Here is a 19,460-nt window from a genome sequence, read left to right on the forward strand (position 1 = left end):
ATTTTAGAAAAAAGTTGTTTGGGGTGACAGGCAATATTTGTAATTCAAATTAAAAGAAAACAAATTGCGTTTATTTTTAATGGCAGATCAAAGGAAAAGGCTAACAGACCGGTCGTACGGACTTCGTCAAAATTCTGCGATTGTACAGTAACGTTATGCATTTTGTGTAAATTACATGTATATACGATGTAAAGCCTTTAGACAGATTTGTTAGACCTAAATAGGCAATATTCAGTCGTTGGGGTGTTGTGGGGAATGCGATATGAACCGTTCCACGGTATGCTCAACCCAGTTTATTTTTTTTATTTTTTTCATTTACGTATCTGTTGAATTGATAACTGCAAAATTGCGAATAGCTCAACGGTAATTTTGGGTTGACAGAGCCCGAATTTACAATTGAGCTACAATTCAGCAGCTATTGAAATTATTCCTATAATTAATGCACATATATGCATTCTCTAATTCCCCGTGCAACCCGTAATGTCTTAGGGTGCAAGGATCTGGGGACAAAAATCCACCGTAAGCTCCAGACCCAGACTGCAAAATAAGGCCGCTCGCTATAGGGCCTGTCTCTGAGTGCCTACAAAAACGCTTCCAACATCGCAACCCGCGTTGATCTAGGATGATGCCCAGCATACACACAAAAAAGCCTTGTTGTATTTTTTCATATACAAGATGCAAATGATAATAGGGTGATTAAGAACATTCATATTTGGTCAATCACAATTGAACGTTCCAGGGAGTATAGGTTAAAAAAAATGTATAGAAAAGTAATTTGAGTAATATTGTTGAGTCATATTATACTCTAAATATTAAGAAAATATTGTTCGAATTAAATGAAAGAGAATGCCTTGAATTGCTTACTATGATTGGGATAAAACAAATGGTAAACTGAGGACATACCGATTGTATAAACACTGGCGTCGGAAGCAAAATGAAAGTAAATAAATCCGTGGGGGGGGGGGGGGGGGTATACCTATACCTATACCTCCAAAAAAAAATCTTATCTACCAAAATTTTTGTTCCCAAATCATGAAATTCCTAATGTGTGGGGGTGGGTCCCAAATCATGAAATTCCTAATCAGTGGGGGGGGGGGGGGGGGGGGGGGGGGGCAGTATGCCTATGACTCCAACTTCTCAATCTTTCAAGGTGAATTTAGGAACAATTATCTTTGCTGCGAGAAAAAGTGGGGGGACTGAACACTCTACGACGCTATGTCCTTAATGGTTAGGTCTAACTTTGCAAAAAAAAAGTGGGGGGGGGGGGAGGCTAAGCCCCAGCCCCCCGGTTCCGACGCCTATGATAATCAAAGTACTGAAGAACTGATGGGAGTTGATTTTGTCGATGTTTATTTATTTTAAAATCAATGATATGTTATTTTGCATGACAAGTACATGTATGTAGTTTCTAATTTGAATTACGCATTTTTTTATAATATGAATTTTTTAACTTTTTCGATTAGAATGTCGAGAAACCTCCATATGAATCATGTTAAATAATATTTAAAGATAAAATTAATTCAATCAAACTATGTATCAGTGGTAAAAATATTTCTCGAAAATTGTATGGATCCAAGCAATATTGAACTCTAGTCTCGTTCAATCAAACGCTCGGCTGACACCGTTAATCTCCGACAAGGGTTTACGGAGACAGCCGAGCGTCGAGTTGAACGAGACTATATTGAACTCTAGCGTAGGAATACATACGACTACAAAATATATTTAAATTGTTTGTACCATTTAAAATCTGACTCTTTTTAAGGTATTTGTAAATAAGTTTCCTTGAAAAAAATATTTTAGCATACATTACATCGAATTCATCAATGATTTTCAAGAACTAAGTCTTGTCAGGAGCAATGATTTGTGCTGAGGTCCAAACACTGTTTCACTTTCGATTTGTCCGCGTGACTGCATAGGAGAGTTGATTAAAAATCAACTCCCAAAAATAGTCTAAGCACATGTTATAACAATATAGCATGTGTATGTTGAAGAAAATTTACCACTAGAGATATACGGAGCTATTTTTTACATAACATTTTTTTCCTCTAACGAAATTGGCTGGTATGTGATAAAGTCTTCTAGCTTCGGGCTTCTTGGGATAAGATATCCTGACCATCATGCAAAGTTATGTATATATCCCAGGGAAATTTTCAATATTGCAGTTTATATTTTAACATGAAATGAATAAAAATGTGAAATATAAAAAAAAACAACAACGAAAAGTAATTTACACAAAACGTCATTATACCGGTATATTGCGACGTACAACTAGTTTGCAAGGAGCTCAGTTACCTCAAATTATGTAAAATTAAAGAATGAACGTAACTTATTTAAAAATGTAACCATTTTAATCACCATTTTAAAAGTATATATATATATAGAGAGAGAGAGAGAGAGAGAGAGAGAGAGAGAGAGAGAGAGAGAGAGAGACTTAACTCTTTAAAACATTGTAAATGACATAAGGAGGAGATATATTGTAGCGTTATTAAGATTGTTGTCTATTTTTCCGTAGACGAACAATTTATGCACCAGAGTGAAAACCTGAATAGACTTGATTTATTTAAGAAACCAAGAGAGTTAACTCTTCAACAAAACTTCAATAATGCAAAGCTGCACTGGTAAATGCCCTTTTCGGCCCGCCTTTTCTCACCAGAAAACCATCATGGGTCCACGGGACCCCTGCCGCAACATTTTATTATTATGATAAATTCTACACGTACATAAGAGTTTTAAAAAAGTTATAACCAACAGAGGAAGGAAAGAAAAAATATCTAATTGTATATTTAAAAGAAAATAGATATGAAAAAAACATATAAAACTTGTGGTATATGAAATGATTTCCGTTCTGTTTTTAAGTAAATGTATATATGTTGGATTTTACAAATCAGTCTAGAGCATGAGACAGGGGTCGAAGGTTGTCAAACATTACAGTAACGTGAAGGTTGTCAAACATTACAGTAACGTGAATGTTGTCAAACATTACAGAAACGTGAATGTTGTCAAACATTACAGTAACGTGAAGGTTGTCAAACATTACAGTAACGTGAATGTTGTCAAACATTACAGTAACGTGAAGGTTGTCAAACATTACAGTAACGTGAATGTTGTCAAAAATTACAGTAACGTGAATGTTGTCAAACATTACAGTAGATAACGTGAGCGCGGAACTTGGCTCATTGGCCTTTATTTCAGACTTTCGAGAATGACCGCAATTTGGAGAAGTTGAGAAAACAAAATACAGACAAATGTACCATGTGATGAAAACAAACCTAAGTATGAATAAGTACCATACGAAAGACGAATAGGGCCACAGAAAAAATATTTTTATCTCGTAAGCACTAGAAAAGATCTCGTCATTATGAGTTAACTATCTCGTAATACGAGAAAAGATCTCGTAATAACGAGTGGATTATCTCGTTATTACGAGATCTTTTCTCGTAAAAATGAGATAATTAACTCGTTATTACGAGAAAAGATCTCATTATTACGAGTTATTTATCTCGTAATTACGAGATCTTTTCTCGTAATAACGAGTTAATTATCTCGTTATTACGAGAAACAATCTCGAAATAACGAGAAAAGATCTCGTTATAACGAGAAAAGATCTATTTAAAATGGCGCGTTTCATTATTCTATTCTCTTTATGTAAAGTGTTTGAACTATTGCAATGTCTTTAATTATACACATACTTAGCATATAATTATCGTTTAAAAGCATACACCAAATTTGATATAAAATCAGACCAAGCAGTTTTAAAGAAATTTCATTGAACTATTTATTGATAATAAGGATACATGTTATTTGTTTTAAGACTCTAAAATGTTAACATACAAAATCAATTATTTTAGATATATACGGAAACGTTTAACCGCCTCTCATTGTTGCGTTAGAACGCGATATATTCACATAAATATATTGTCATATATGATTTTTTTAAGGTTTAGCCATTTATTTATGACAACAAAATTTATTTAGTGACACCATTTCGACATGTTTTTGACGTCTTAAGCACTTTAATCTGTTAAAGTCGAATTCCGCAATGTCGCGCTAAAATAATGTGTATAAACTATGCCGCCAAAATTAAATGTCGTATAATTTATTGCAACATAATTGTGTTTGGCGAATTCACCTTGGCGACTTATCTAAGTTAGAGAGGAATTTTTACTAAAATTTGAACGACTAGAATAATTAGTTTACCGATAGAATGTCATGATATGGTGAAGGGATGGTAAACTCCCTTACATGCTTTAGAGTTTAAGCTCTGGTTAAGACCATACATACAGACTGAATTTAACTTATTTAGTTTAAGAAAAACATTTTTTATTTCAGGTACTATATTCATTTAACATTTCAAAAACTGCATTCTTTGGGATTTGTTATATCCGTTTTCGTTACCATCAAATAATCTCAGCTATTAAGATTCCCACATTAAAGGTTTAGTCTTTCTTTTCTTTTTTTTACTTTTAAATTGAACTTTAAGAAGTATGTAGAACATTCGGAAATGCATATTTTTCTCAGTAATTTTATATTTAATCTTTCAAAAGCACTTCGAATTATGTAGAATCATCATTAATTGGGTATATATAAAACTCTTCATGTATACATTTATACATGAATTATTTGAAACCTAATTAAAATCTACAAAAAGTTTCTTCGTTTTGTATTACAAATTTAGTTTAACTAAAATCGTGTATTGATTAAAGTATTTACTGAAATAATAATAAAAAAAAACCTGTTCAAATCTTTGTTCTATCTAATTTGTTTTATCTTTGCACTCGTTTATTTACACTTTAAAGCTGTTGTTGTTTTTTTTTTTGTTACTAAAGAATGTGCCACGCCCCTGTTTCTCACGCTTATAGAGCTTTGCAGTTACTGCTTTACATTATTGTGTTTATAATTGACATTAATTCGACATACTTAAGTTGAATTCCTTGTAAACAGACAAGAAGTAATCAAAACATGGACGCGAAAGCTCCACAAATTATACAATTTCAACATAATAAATTTTCAATATAAAAGATAGCGAGAAAATTTCCACGCATTTATATAAATGCGACAAAATTATTACGCAAAATAATATTTTGACATAATCAAAGTCAACAGAGCTTGAAATGAGCGGTTAAATCATCCAAAATATATCGATTTGTATGTTTTTTCTTTGTACAAGTCGACATAATTTTGGCAATATATACATTTTATAGGAAGATGACACTAATTTTAATTTGCCGTTTAGAGCTTAAACACAACATCAAGAGGCGGTTATACGTTTCCGTAGATATACATATAGGTTGTGTATGAACATATAAAACACAATTCGGGTAAATCCTGTTTATCTATGATTGAAACTATATTGTCATATAAGTCATCTTTAACAAATAAACTTGTGATTTTACGACTAGGACTACATGGTATTTACATCGGAGTGGAATTATAATATTTAAGTTGAAAAGTAGAAATACATGAAGTTCTTTCCACTTATTAATAAAATGTCATTTCGATCATTTTATGTAAGAATTAATGAATAATGGCCGTTGTTATTTAGAAATTAATAAAAAATTAATCAAAATTGAATAAACGTTTCTGGAAAGAAAAAAGAGACTGAAAGTGTGAACCATCGACTTGGAAACGCACCATTTTATATAAATCTTTTCTCGTAATAACATGATCTTTTCTCGTAATAACGAGATCTTTTCTCGTAATAACGAGATAATTAACTCGTTATAACGAGATCTTTTCTCGTAAATACGAGATAATTAACTCGTAATAACGAGATCTTTTCTCGTAATAACGAGATAATTAACTCGTAATAACGAGATCTTTTCTCGTAATAACGAAAACATTTCCCGTAATAACGAGATATTTTCTCGTAATTACGAGAAAATGAACTCGTAATAGCGGGACCTTTCTCGTAATAACGATAAAATTAACTCCTAATAACGAGATTTTTTCTCGTTATAACGAGATAAAAATATTGTTTATGTGGCCCTATTCTTCTTTCGTAGTACCAAGTGCAGAAAGAAAGAGTTGTTTTATTAATCGTTTGATTTAACTGAAATTCTATTTGGAGGTAAACTGCAAATGACATGTGGTTTATGTTACCAAGGTGTCAGGTTAGAACATTTGCGTTTGCGCGACATCACGTTCAGATAAAAGCGTCGTTGCACTAACACACAACGTGCCGTCGCGCTAACGCAACTTTTCACCACACCTCGTCGCGCTAACATACAACGCACCGTCGCACTAAGGAAACTTTGAACAACACGCCGTACCGCTTACACACATTGCGTCATCCCGCTAACACAACTTTGAACAACACGACGTCGCGCTAACGCAACTGTGCAAGTTCCACAGTCTTGCAGGAACTCGTGTCAACTACCCATGTTGATTGAAATTCATGTGTTAATCAGATTCTTAATTCAAAAAATATACACGGTACATATAATATGTTACTGATATTTCCTGACACGACTTCGTATTATAGACTGTGAAACTTGCAAAGTTGCGATAGCGCGACGGCGTGTTGTGCAAAGTTGTGTTGGCGCGACGGCGTGTTATGCAAAGTTGTGTTGCCGCGACGACGTGTCGTGCAAAGTTGTGTTGGCGCGACGGTGTGTTGTGTAAAATTGTGCCAGGTTAGCCCGACGGCGTGTTGTGTGTTAGCGTGACGGTGCGTTGTGCATAGTTGCGTTAACGCGACGGCGCGTTTATTTAAACGCTATGTCGCGCTAACTCAAATGGCCATATCCGGACACCATACGTTTCAGCGTGTATTTGCAAACCGCAATGTCACCTTCCATTGAAAGAGAGAAAAAAAAACATGCCGGGAGGATACGGGCGGGGGTTTACGGGGGGGGGGGGGGGGCTATTCTGGACTGTTTCTTGACCAATCCAAATCTATAGAGACTGAAATCGAATGTCTGTATGAAAATGTTTCACTAGACTTCGTTTACTAGAATCGCAGTGTGACAATTTCTCTATGCATTTAAGATGTTTAGAAAGTCTAATTCATGTAATTTGCGAACCGATGAAAGAATATCGATATCATTTGCTTTGACCGTCAGCTTTTTAAATTCAAACGAGTGATACTATTTAATATAAATTAAGTCAAACTTTTGTGTGTATGTGTTGTTTTTTTAGTGATATTTTTCCCTGTTTTTATTTGGGGGAGGAGGTGCCTTTTTCCCCCCAGAAAAGCACGAAGAGCAAAACGGCCACGTGACTAATATCTGGCCTTATGAACTCATGCCTATATTTCAAAAACAAGAAAATGTTTCTTTTGTGCTTCCAAAACTGAACTAACTATTGGAGCCGTTATATATATCGTATGTGTATCTGTGTAGCGTTTTAATCTTTTTTGGATCATTTTCCTATTTTCCAAGGGAATTTTGTCTATTAAGATAAAATGTTACCAAATATATGAAAAGGACCATCACCAGTAATTACAAAATAAAGATAAAAACATATGTTTTAGCGATATGATTTAGCTGTTTAAGACGAAATATAAATCAAAGTACTGAAGTACTGACGGGAGTTGATTTTATCGATTATCATTTATTTTAAAATCAACTTATCTTGCGTGGCAATTAGTTTCTAGTCTGTTATTAAATTACGCACTTTTTTTATAATATGAACTTTAATTAGACTTTTCAGACAAGAATTTAGAGAAACCCCATATGAATCATGTTGTGAAATATTTAAAGATAGATTTTAAACTATGTATAAGTAATCGAAACAATTCTAAAAATTGTATGGATCCAAGCGCTATTGATATTGAACTCCAGTCTCGTTCAACCAGACGCTCAGCTGTCTCTGTTAATCTCCGACAAGCAAGAGAGCCTCTCAGTTTGTCGGAGATTTACGGAGACAGCCGAGTTTTTGGTTGAACGAGACTATATTAAATTCTGGCGTATGAATACATGAGACTACATAAATATCTAAATTATTCGTATTATATAAAATCTTACTATTTTCAAAGTGTTTATAGATAAGTTTCCTTGAAAAACAATGCTTCAGCATACATTACATCGAATTTTTCTATCATATTCAAGAACTAAGACTTGTCAGCGGTGATGATTTGTGCTTAGGTCCAAACACTGTTTCACTTTCGGTTTGCCAGAGTGACTGCATAGGAGAGTTGATTAAAATCAACCCCCCAAAATGGCTAAAGATATGTACATGCACATATACGCTATGATACGCTATTATAATAAATAGATAATATGAACTTGGGTATTGGATTGCAATAATTATACGCGAATTTTAATGCATCGTAGTTGGTGACTTTATATAAAATGTTTATTGACTTTTATTTAATGTTAAAACTACATACTGAAATTAGTTGTTCCGGAATATAAGTTATGACAACAATAAAGAAGAATGATGTAACAAAAAGTGGGTGAAAATTTATCGGAACATTGAACTTTTTAAATCTTGGAAAAGAAGAAAATTTTCAAAACTTGGTCAATTATATACACTAAATACACTTTCTATATCCAGATTTATCTATTTTGATATGATAATAGTTTTCCTGACAATGATAAGATAAAGAATTGTTATATGTTTTCATGTGCATGTAATAGATAAATACAATAAAAAATGTGATATATAGTAGACAAGTAGCCAAGGGAAAATGTAGACTGGTAGATATCTTTAAAGAGACACAAAAATGTAAAATAATGGATATGGTATTTTATATCATTTTTACGCGGTTTACTGGAAAATATCGTGAAAATTTTAGAATTTATTATGAAACATATCAGACATTGTAGACTAAACGATTTTGTGAACTAAAAGACATGAATACGTCATTGTGAACTAGTTGAGAAGATAACGTGAATTTGTAAAGAAGTTATTGTGAACTTGTAGATAGGTATTGTGATCTTGTATACATAAATGATTGTTTTAACAGATATTGTAAATACTACTTCTAGTAAATTATGTACTGTTGCATATTTAAACATTTCTTCTGAACGGCATTTGTTGTTCTTAATTTCTAAATACAGGGAATCTTTTAGGCCTTGTACGTCCCCCTTCTTTGTATGTAAACAACATCATCATGTATTTTTGTAATTCTCTTGTTACCAATTTTACAGAGAACAATGCTTGGGATACCAATGATAGATGTTTTTAATTGTAGAAAAAGAAAAAGTCTTCTAAAATTCAAATACCGGTACAGTGATACTAAGAGAGCGATAAACATTCTAGTATATAAAGTACTTAAACGATCCCGAGTTTACAAACCAATGATTATCTCAGAACAAGGTTTAAGCGTTCCAAAAGGTAAAGCGATTTTTAGGCGTAAATCTTCATCACTTAGCAATGTTAAGAAATTGCATTGTCTATGACAAAGAAAAAACCAAAGAAAGAAAGATTCGTGTATACGCTGAGTTCTGTAGAAGCTTTGAAATTAATTTTGAACGAGCTTTAAAAAAATATGCCATGAAAATTGTTAAAAAACACCCAATTGTGTACAAACTTAAGTGATGTCATTGGTTAACCAACTTTCAAGAATAAATTTGAAATTTAATTTATTGGACTTAAAAATGTTGAATAAGACATTAGCAGAACAGAGAACAACATTTGAATGTTGTTTTTGGTTAACCAATTTCAACCAAAATGGCTACGCAAAAAAAATTTAATAAAAAAAAAAAAAAATGGCTACGCACGGAATAAATGTCATATATATATATATATATATATATATATATATATATATATATATATATATATATATATATATATATATATATATATATATATATAGTGTATCAGCATGACACAAAACTATGCCTACTCTGTTTTAACATTATGGTTTGAAATCGTCGATTGTACTGACTTGTACATTAAGGCCTGTCAATGCCAGGATGTACACCTCTCTCAAAATTGTTCCATATACCCGATTCCTTTTGTGACTTTCCTCTCATGTGATTCATTAAGCATTCTTTAATCCAATGGTAATTGAAAATGAGGTTCTTGATCTTGCCTCTGGTCAGTGATACAAGCCCGATTAGTCATGCAGTACAATATCTTTCTAAAGGCATGGCAATTTCAAACGTGCTAATGTTAATTTTGTGATTGTTTTTATATCAGATATGCAGTACTACAAGCCCACCTACAAGTCCACCTTTTGCAACATATTTGAACAGTTTGGAAACGCCGTAATTATCTGTCAAAATAAAATTCTTCTTCGTCTTCTCCACTAATGATTATCTAAAGATTAAACCTTCTCAATAAAGAAGAGGGGCGTACAAGGTGTTGTATATCCCTCACTCGGAGCAAGGAAGACGATAGAATTTCAATTTAAGTTAGAATATTAATTTTTGACTTGTATGCATTGTTTTCAGTATAGATTTCACAATGGAAGTCAATAGTGTGCTTTCATTCTATAAACACGACAGGTATATGTTTCCAAATTAAGGTGCACATCGTTTTTTGCCTATAGATCTTGGATCATTCACTGTTCTTAATTGTAAAATTAGGTATGAATGGGTCCTGACTCCATCCTAAAAGTACTTTTATTTAAAGAATAAGTTTATTTTGATTTTTATTACTGATTTTTTAAGATGGAGTCTAGATCCATAATGGGTCAAATTTGTGATTTTCACCAAAAACGTTTTACTTTATTGATAATTGTCAAAGAGTTAAATATCTTCAACCGAATGTGTCAACGTAGCTCACTGTGATAGGCGGTCGCTCGAAGTCCATCCTTCTCGATTGAGAGGGTGTTCGAATCCTATAGACGGCGTTTTATTTTTAATTCATTTACTTTTAAGTAAACATGTTTTGTTTTTTTATTGGAAGTATCTATAATACCATTTATATACAACAAAAACGTCATGGTCATGTTCTGTACATACAATGTCGGATAAAAGAGCGCTAGCACAGATAAGTGATCATGCTGTAATGCTTAGAAAGCATCAAATCAAACAAAAGAGATAAGTACCAAGTAGCCTACATGTATTATTTGTATATTATGTATTTGTCAGAGAATGCAGTTCTATCTTATACATGTACATGTACCGCTGCATAGCTTCAAATGTGAAGATTTTTCATATATGTTCATATGTCATTTCAAAATCCTGAGTACGGGGGGATTTGTCGGGCCTTGTACGCTCTTGTCCTTTTTTAGTATAACTTGAACACAAATCGTCCACTGCGCCGCCGGGTGCGTATTTCTTTTACTCTTTAGGTGTTTGTTCTGATATTGCAACTATGCTTTAACATGATGCTAGATGTGTTTTGTTAGTTACTAGCTAAGTGCTAGTTTTGTCATGATTTACTTGTTGTTTTTATACAACAGTTAAAATATAACACTATCTAATACATCTAATTACTTTTGCATGCATATCTTATTTCATGAATGAAATATATACAGTTTATGAATACTTGAAGGATGGTAAACAGTCATGTCTTTAGTAATACCACTTATATCATTTTCGTGGACGACAGGAATACATTGTCTGTACCTCTTTCCTGAAGCGACGGTCACTGTAGAAATATATAAAACAGTTAACAACATGGTTAAGATATCCGAGTTCAAAACCAAACAGGAATATATAGGCCTCTGTTACGGACATCCCACTCAGTGTCTCTTCCGCCAGGATCCGGAGGAGCGTCAAAACAAGGAACGTGATGAGGGTCACAAAGAATATGATGCTGATGAGAAACAGGCCAATGGTGACCTTTGTAACAGCATTGTTGATCACAAACCTTCTTGTTGAACACAGAGACTTAGAGGACAGGGACCGTGTTGCCTGCGGTTTGCTGTAATCTAGGCTGCAAACAGACGAAACGCTCAGCGAGATCTTCAGGGTGTTTGGACCCTTGTCCTCTGATTGGGCAGAGTTTGATTCTTTTGTCGATTCGTTTGCCGCCATTTTCGTGATATTTTGAAAATCGGATGAATGGTTTATGTCTGCCTTGTCGGCATCTTCGATGATTATTTGAGGAATGTCATAATTTTCGGTATATTTGAGGGATTTCGACAATCTGCTTATGGATTCCTCGGTCTTTCCCGATGACACCTGTGTGGTTTCACTTTCGCTGATTTTCGCGTGGTGTTTTCGTAAAGTGTTACTCCGTTGAATAGCTCTTCTAATGGGGAGATACAGTAACACAATAGCGAACCCTAAGACAAGAACCTCGAAAAGAAGGAAAAAGAAGTAGCCGGTTGGTATATAAGATTCTTTTAGATCGTCACTAACGAAACACTCGTAACCATTAGTGTCGTTTGAGAGTGCAACTGTGTGCGTTCCCGCAATGTAACCGATCGGGGCAGCATTAAACGTGGCTATCAAAAACAGAACCAAACAGAATTTCCGAGCTGTAGAACATGAAATCTGCTCCCGAACAGGATAACAAATTCGTCGATATCTCTCTACGGCTATCAGAACTGTTAGGAAAGCCGACCATATTCCCCAAACATAGCTGTTGAGAAGAGCCAGGCGGCATGTTAGGTCATAATCGAAGGAGAAGGGTTTCATCACCATTGTTATTTCCACGGGAAGATACGTCGCACAGACGAACAAGTCCGAAACTGCAAGAGCTGAAACCATGACGTGATAGGTCGAAAAGTTGTTGAGGTTTCGAGAGAAAACAATCAGGATGTGAAAATTTCCCATAATTCCTACTACGGAGAATAAACCGACAACAACTGCGACTGGGATTCTCTTGATGATCTCCTCATGTTCCACTTCCGCCCAAAACTGTTGTGTGTCCAAATCAGTTAAATTTTTCATCCTGAAGAAGAAATAAAAATAAGAGAAATGCAAACGAGTTTACATCAGATATGACACGAAATCAATATGCTTTGATATTTATTTTTCACACTTTAAAAGAAATATAAATTTATAAGATATATTCAAAAAATTTTGGTATCAGAGATGATACGGTTTCAAGTTGTGTATGTGGTGGAGTTCCCGCAGACAACACCCACTATCCAATAAATTAAAACATAAAATCTGCATATACAAACACAATTATTTGTATTAAAACAGGTTGACAATATTCTTTTAATTACGAGAAAAGATCTCGCATTGACATGAAAAGTAGGACATGTGTATATTAATTTTTAGATTTCTTTATTTTAAGAAACATTTTTTCTATCATTACGACATACTTTTAATTATATCAAAAAACGATAGAAAATTCTCGTTATAACGAAAACAAATTTATACGGCAGATATCACCCGTGTACATTGATATCAATACTTTATATCGAACAAAACACACTTCGTTGAGTTAATTAGATGACCTGGATAAAGTAAGACAGCCTTTACGGTTGAATTAAATTATGATTTATACCTACAGGGTCAAAGAGTGATATATCTGTTTGTCTCAAGGGAATTAACGAAACCATAACCTTTCATGCGCGGATCTAGAGGGGGGGGGGGGGTCGGGGGGGTCCCGACCCCCCCTGGAAAATGAAAATTTATTAAATTTACATAGTAAAATTATCGCGAAAATATGCTTCGGACCCCCCCTGGCAAACACAATTATCCTTCGGACCCCCCCTGGAAAAATTTTCTGGATCCGCGCATGACCTTTAAGGAAGGAGTCTTTTCTGGTTTGCGACTTGTGAAACGTAAATTTGATTAATTGTTTATTAAATCAAGATGAAAGGAAATTAAAATAGTATATTTTTCTTTCTTTTTTACTATCATACAACTTGGCATAGAAAAATGTAATCAATGTTTAGAATGGAACAAGGACTATATTTTTGGTGTAATATTGGCGTAGGAAAATATCCCATATTGCGCAATTCAGAATTGCTGCAGATCATATATATATAATGAGTCTGTTTTAGCATTTTAAAAACAATAACAATAATGTTGGATTTTTTTTTACTAATGTGAACTAATAATATGATACTTGGGTTTCAGAATATGTTTTTAAAATATGATTTGCCTATCAAATAACATTTTTATAAGCTTTTTAAAGCGCCCATTCTATACATTGATTTTTGTGAAAAAATCACTAAAATCAGTTTTTCTCTCTTATGAAACGGTCAATATATTAGCTTTTCTGTCAATTTATATCTTTATATAAAGTCTTTATAATACATAAAAATTAGAAATATTTCATTATTGGAAGCATAAAAAAATAATCAAAATTTCTTCAAAATTTAAGAAAATTAGAGGAAATGCGGGCTAAGCAATATCAACTTTAGTATAAATATTTATTCCAATTTAGTAATATAAGCTGATAGACACTCTCATGGTCTACGATTTCATTGAAGATTTCAATCTTCAAATCTTAAACAAATGTCTACAGAACTATAAAGAGCTACACTTATTTTTATCACTCTTTACGTTGAGGAAAAAGGTAGTGACCTTGACCTGACCTTTATCCGAAAACAAAAAGGTCAAATTTAATTAAACTGATAGAATCATTAAGTAATATGATCCGTCTGGCTGTGTCAAAATTTCATGCATTTCTTATTATAAGAAGTATGTTTGATAATAAAAAGACTCCTTCCTTAAATAAATATCACAGTGAAGAAATAACAACCTCTTGAGACATTTACTATCAAAGTAATTTAAATGCTGAAAACTGATAAAATCAATATGTCGTTGCCTTCAACGTTGCTTAATTTTAAAGCAACACATTTCTTATCGAGAAGTTATTTATTCTCTCCATCATCTAATAAGTTTACTTAATTTTGTAATCTACAGTATCCTACCTTTTCACACATATTTATATTCAATGTGTAATGATTCAAAAACTAACTCCACTATCAAAATGTAAGAAAAAATCTTGAAGCGTAAAGGACCAATCTTCAGTGAAGCCAGTTATCCATCAACATATAAATATTCTTTGGGCTTATTTATAATGAAAATATTTGACTAATTAAAACTCAATCCAAACAAAAATCAGTGTAAATAATTCAATTTGTATATTTTGTATAAATCAAGCATCTTTAATCATTATCATTACTTTGAAGCACTAAGGTATTATAAAGATAAAAAAAATTTAAACGTCAATAATAATTGAGACAAACAACAATCTTACACAGATAATTTCCTTTTTTGAAACATTGTGTTGTATGTAAAGTGATAAAATGTTCAACTTTGGTGAATGTTCAACTCGTAGTTTTTAAAGAAAATAAAACCTATTCTAAAAGATGAGTTGTTTGGTAAATATGTATGCTAAATTTGCTTCAAATTAAGGATACTCTTTTACCTTTTACAATATTACAGGCGGATTTGTCTCAACTTCGAAGAAATTTCTGTAAGATGGATATCATCTAAAGGTCTTTATAGCATGTTGCATTGTATTTGAACATCTCACCAGAAAACCCGACAAAATCAAGTAGTTTGCAAACGAAAGCTGTAAAGTCAATAACTTTAAAAAATAACAATGCGTTAATTATGTTTTGTTAATACTATTAACCCTTTTAATCATAAACATTTCAAAAATTAATTTTCCCGCGACAAGTCCACCTGAATTCTTGATATCCTGAACATTTAACACTGTCACATTTTGCATGAAAATCGACGACAATAAAAATTTGTCAACCATCTCCAGAATTCATGAAGCGAACTAAAAATTCAAAGAGGAACTACACGGACATAAAAAATAGAGATGGGACCAGGTGCCTAGGAGGAGTAAGCATCCCCTGTTGACCGGTTACACCCGCCGTGCGCTCCTTGTCACAACGGAGCAGGTCATGATAGATGTAGATGTCAAAATCGGAAAATTGTCGTTATAGGGAATAAACAAAACGTTGAAGAATTGGTTTGTTTGTGATGGTCAAAATACAAACATGCTATATGTCAGAATTTCTTTCTCGTAAAATTTGAAAAGTTAATTAAATTGAAAAATTAAAAAGTCGACATACCATATTGCAATAATAGTAAATAAATGTAAAACGCTAATTCAAATTATAAAAAAACCCATAAGAGATCCTGATACTTAACATTGGCAGAAAAAAAGAGAAAAATTATTAATTCATTTTAACGCAATAAATGTAGGCCCCTACACGCCTCCGTAACTACATGTGTGATGCTATAGTCTGTATATTAAACATTGCAGTGGATCTCTAACTGTAACTCATTGTTTCTTTAAATTATTTTATGTTTCTTTCTCGGGGGAGGGAGTCGGTAAGTATTCTTATAAATAAACGAATATTCATAACGACGATACAAACTTCAATCATATCGTATTACTCAGATTTCAATACCGGGTATTTGATATTCGCTGACATTTTAGTATCAAGTGTTTTATGTATCTGATTGTACACAAAGTAGTTTTTGAAAAGTTATAACGAAAATTTACCATATTATTCTATTTTTCTGTCTATATATACCATTACTGTAATATCTCCAACATGTTTGAGAATAATTATTCGCGGTTTATTTTTCACTGCAAAAGTGTTTCCCTCATCGTTTAGAAATGAACACAAATGAACACATTTGATCAATCTATTATCTATAGAAAGTCCTTTTATGTTTAATGCTCAATTACTATACATTCGTAAAGTAGATAACTAAAGAAACAATAGTATCTCATTTAACCAATCTTTCCTAGGCGACATGAATCCCAATGTAATCAATTTATCAATATCACTATCAAAATAGGCGATTTTGAACTTGCTGGTCTTAGTTGTCTAACTGGATTATAACTTATACCTCCAATTATTGGCTAGATGTGAAATATTAGTCGATTTGACTGTTGTAATGAGCATACATGTAGGTCTTTGGTCCCTGATATATGATGGCTTGTATAAAAGTAAAAAAAAAAACGATGAAATACTATGTTTTTTTAAAGTGCAGGAATCTGAGATATAAATCGTAAAAGTTTAAAAATAAATTTAAATATATTTAACGTTTTTAAACATGAATCAAATGAATTGTTATAAATAGAACCATTTTAACAAGAGCTTGGACTTTCGGTAGATGTGTCAAACAGCAATGTGACGTAGGTGTCTATTTCAATGCTGGCCACTCAGCCATGGCTCTTTGAAATCAACAAGATTTGTCTGGCTTTTGAGCTAAGACTACGCAATTGGTGCATTATTCGCTTGAAACTGTGTCATTTTTAACTTGTTTTGACGCAAGTAATAGAAAGCTACGTCCAACCGAAAGTCCAAGGTCTTGTTAAAATGTTTCTAAGATTTTTTTTCTCCTACTTGCTTAATTATTTTACACCCAATTTTTGCATAAACACTACATCTACTAGTTTTCTAAAAGTTTAGCAGAAACGTTTATAAACAGTGTAAAGATTTGAGCACTCTGTTTCGTAACAATTCACGCAGTCTTAAACTTGCCAGCTTCGCTCCGCTCCGCCCATTCTTCATGACAAAGATTTCTCTTTCTATGATCTTACTATTACTAAAAAGGTGTAGTATAATGAAAAACTCCTCGGGGAATAATTTTTGTTGCGAGTTTGACGAAAGAGCAACCGTGGCTTGTATATTTGATCGCATCTTTATATGCATACTTCCAAGACATTTAGGGATGTGTTTCTCAAAGCATGTACCTATTAAATTAACCTTTATATAAATAAAAGAGTTGGAAACTGAATAATCTATTTGAACAATGCAAAGAGGATCATGCAAAATGCATGGTCTCAAAACAATGTTTTTTATCATACATAATTGATTTATTAAAGAGACTTAGACACGATTTGAGATAAAAAAAAATTAATTTTTATGTATTAAATGGTTTACTGGTGCATTTGTAATGATTGACCAAAATATTGAATGTTAAAGTCAATTGCAAGTTACAAGCGAGATACAGAGGTAAGAAATGATTGTTATATAAATAAAGCTCGAGTCTTATGGTTGTTTACAAAAAATGTAAAGTACATAATTACCATTTCTTAGAAAAATGACTTGTAAAAAACAACTTAAACAAATTCAATATCTTCATAAATACTATTATCAACAAAAGAAAATTACATTTGATTGAAACTTACACCAATACAACATATAGTTAAAAAATTACAATATTCGAGCTTTGTTTACAAAACAAAGAATTATGAACTCTGTATCTTGCTTATAACTTGATATCTGTCAAATTTTTACATAGCATAATAAACTTCTATATTTATCATTATAAATGTTGAAAATGGAACAATAAAATTTGAAAATTTTAAGTCAAATCGTGTCTAAGTTATATGTATAAGGTTATATACTCAAATAATAATCCATCAGATCTGTACCTTAAGATTTTGAATATGATATTTTTGGTCATAAAAATTCTAGGAAAGAAAAAAATCCTAAGCTTTTGTAAAATTTAAATTTAAATATTTTCATCTAAACACAGAGATCTTCATCTAAAGGACAAAACTATATTCTAAAAATGGCTATGACTGTCCAGCTCTGTAAGACTCCAAAGTGAAAAGTGTTTTTGTTTTTGACATCTCCATAGTTTGCCAAAATCGCATCTAATCACAATTGAACATTTATTTTTACTTACTTGCACAAGAATGATCTTAGGGTTGCAATTTAAAACTCTGGCAGGCCGTAGATTCTTGAAAACTACAAATAAAAAATAATGCGATCCGCTTTTTAATCTAATCGCAGTATTCAAATGGGATCGCATGTTTTACAGCACAATTATTTCTATTATAAACATATTAAGTTTTTTCTTCTAACAATCAGAAATTGTTTTTAATGATCTCACTTTGATGTACAAAAGTCATCGGCTTATTTACATCCCCTTCTGACAGTCCACAATAGATGTCCATAGGATTCTGAACGTATATCGAACCTTGCATACGTATATTGTATAGGTATCTGACTGTTTTCTCAGTATGTTTGATCAAGGCTATGGTCAGTGCTGGAGGGAGTGTAGACCAAGGTCAATGTTTCCGCTAAATTGTTTGACTGTGAACAATCTTCTCATCTACAAATGGGATTTTATACGCTGGAAATCTGTGTTTTTGTTTTAGTCAAAGAATATGAAATCTATACCTGTCGATAGCATTTAAACAATCCAAACAAAACTTGTGAAATAGTTTGTCATATTTGCCCAATTTATTAGATCTCCTTGAAAAATAATCTAAAATCAAATGTCACAGTTTTCAATACATCTTTTATACCCCCGCCCATATTTTGTTATTCCTGTCTGTAATTTATGCATGTTAATGTACATCTGTATAGAATTGATAATTTACCTAAGGTATCCTTTTTGTTTGGCAAACTGATTAGATACTAGTATTCGATCAGATAAAAACTTTAACAAATTTTGCAGTAATGCAAAGAAAAAATATATATTTAAACCGAGTAAAATAAATGTAAAAATGATAAGTTGATAAATGTTTTTTTTTAAGTCATGATTCCGGAACAAATGAATCATGTGGTGATGACCAAGTTTGTCTCTTACGGAGGACCACCCTCGTCCCAAGTCTGACCCCAAATTATCCTACTTCTTTGGTTCAGTCTCAAAATACATAGTTTTGATTTTTTTATGCAATAATTTCTACCTCATTAATTTTTATGCAATATAATCATGTAT

The 19,460-nt window shown here is 32.6% G+C and overlaps 1 protein-coding gene and 1 long non-coding RNA gene across 3 annotated transcripts; one reads left to right on the forward strand and one right to left on the reverse strand.

The window, feature by feature from the left end:
* Nucleotides 1-9,251: 9,251 nt before the first annotated feature.
* Nucleotides 9,252-15,721, forward strand: LOC128189238 (uncharacterized). The gene is made up of 3 exons (XR_008244216.1): nt 9,252-9,279; nt 15,198-15,250; nt 15,526-15,721. It is a non-coding gene; the product is annotated as an uncharacterized LOC128189238 (long non-coding RNA).
* Nucleotides 11,149-18,835, reverse strand: LOC128189237 (5-hydroxytryptamine receptor-like). Of its 2 annotated transcripts, XM_052860767.1 has the most exons (3): nt 18,627-18,835; nt 18,420-18,481; nt 11,149-12,738 (listed from the first exon to the last, which is right to left on the reverse strand). In XM_052860767.1, exon 3 carries the CDS (start codon nt 12,735-12,737, stop codon nt 11,430-11,432), a length of 1,308 nt encoding a protein of 435 aa, XP_052716727.1. In that variant the 5' UTR covers nt 12,738; nt 18,420-18,481; nt 18,627-18,835; the 3' UTR covers nt 11,149-11,429. The 2 variants fall into 2 exon arrangements, with proteins under 2 accessions (XP_052716727.1, XP_052716728.1); XM_052860768.1 differs by lacking the exon at nt 18,627-18,835 and having other exon boundaries at nt 18,420-18,603.
* Between the last annotated feature and the right edge of the window lie 625 nt (nt 18,836-19,460).

The sequence above is a fragment of the Crassostrea angulata genome, chromosome 6, assembly GCF_025612915.1.
Source record: "Crassostrea angulata isolate pt1a10 chromosome 6, ASM2561291v2, whole genome shotgun sequence".
NCBI lineage: Eukaryota > Metazoa > Mollusca > Bivalvia > Ostreida > Ostreidae > Magallana > Magallana angulata.

Coding starts and splice junctions, on each gene's coding strand:
- LOC128189237 (XM_052860767.1), bottom strand. CDS start 12,737: ATGAAAAATTTAACTGATTTGGACACACAACAGTTTTGGGCGGAAGTG.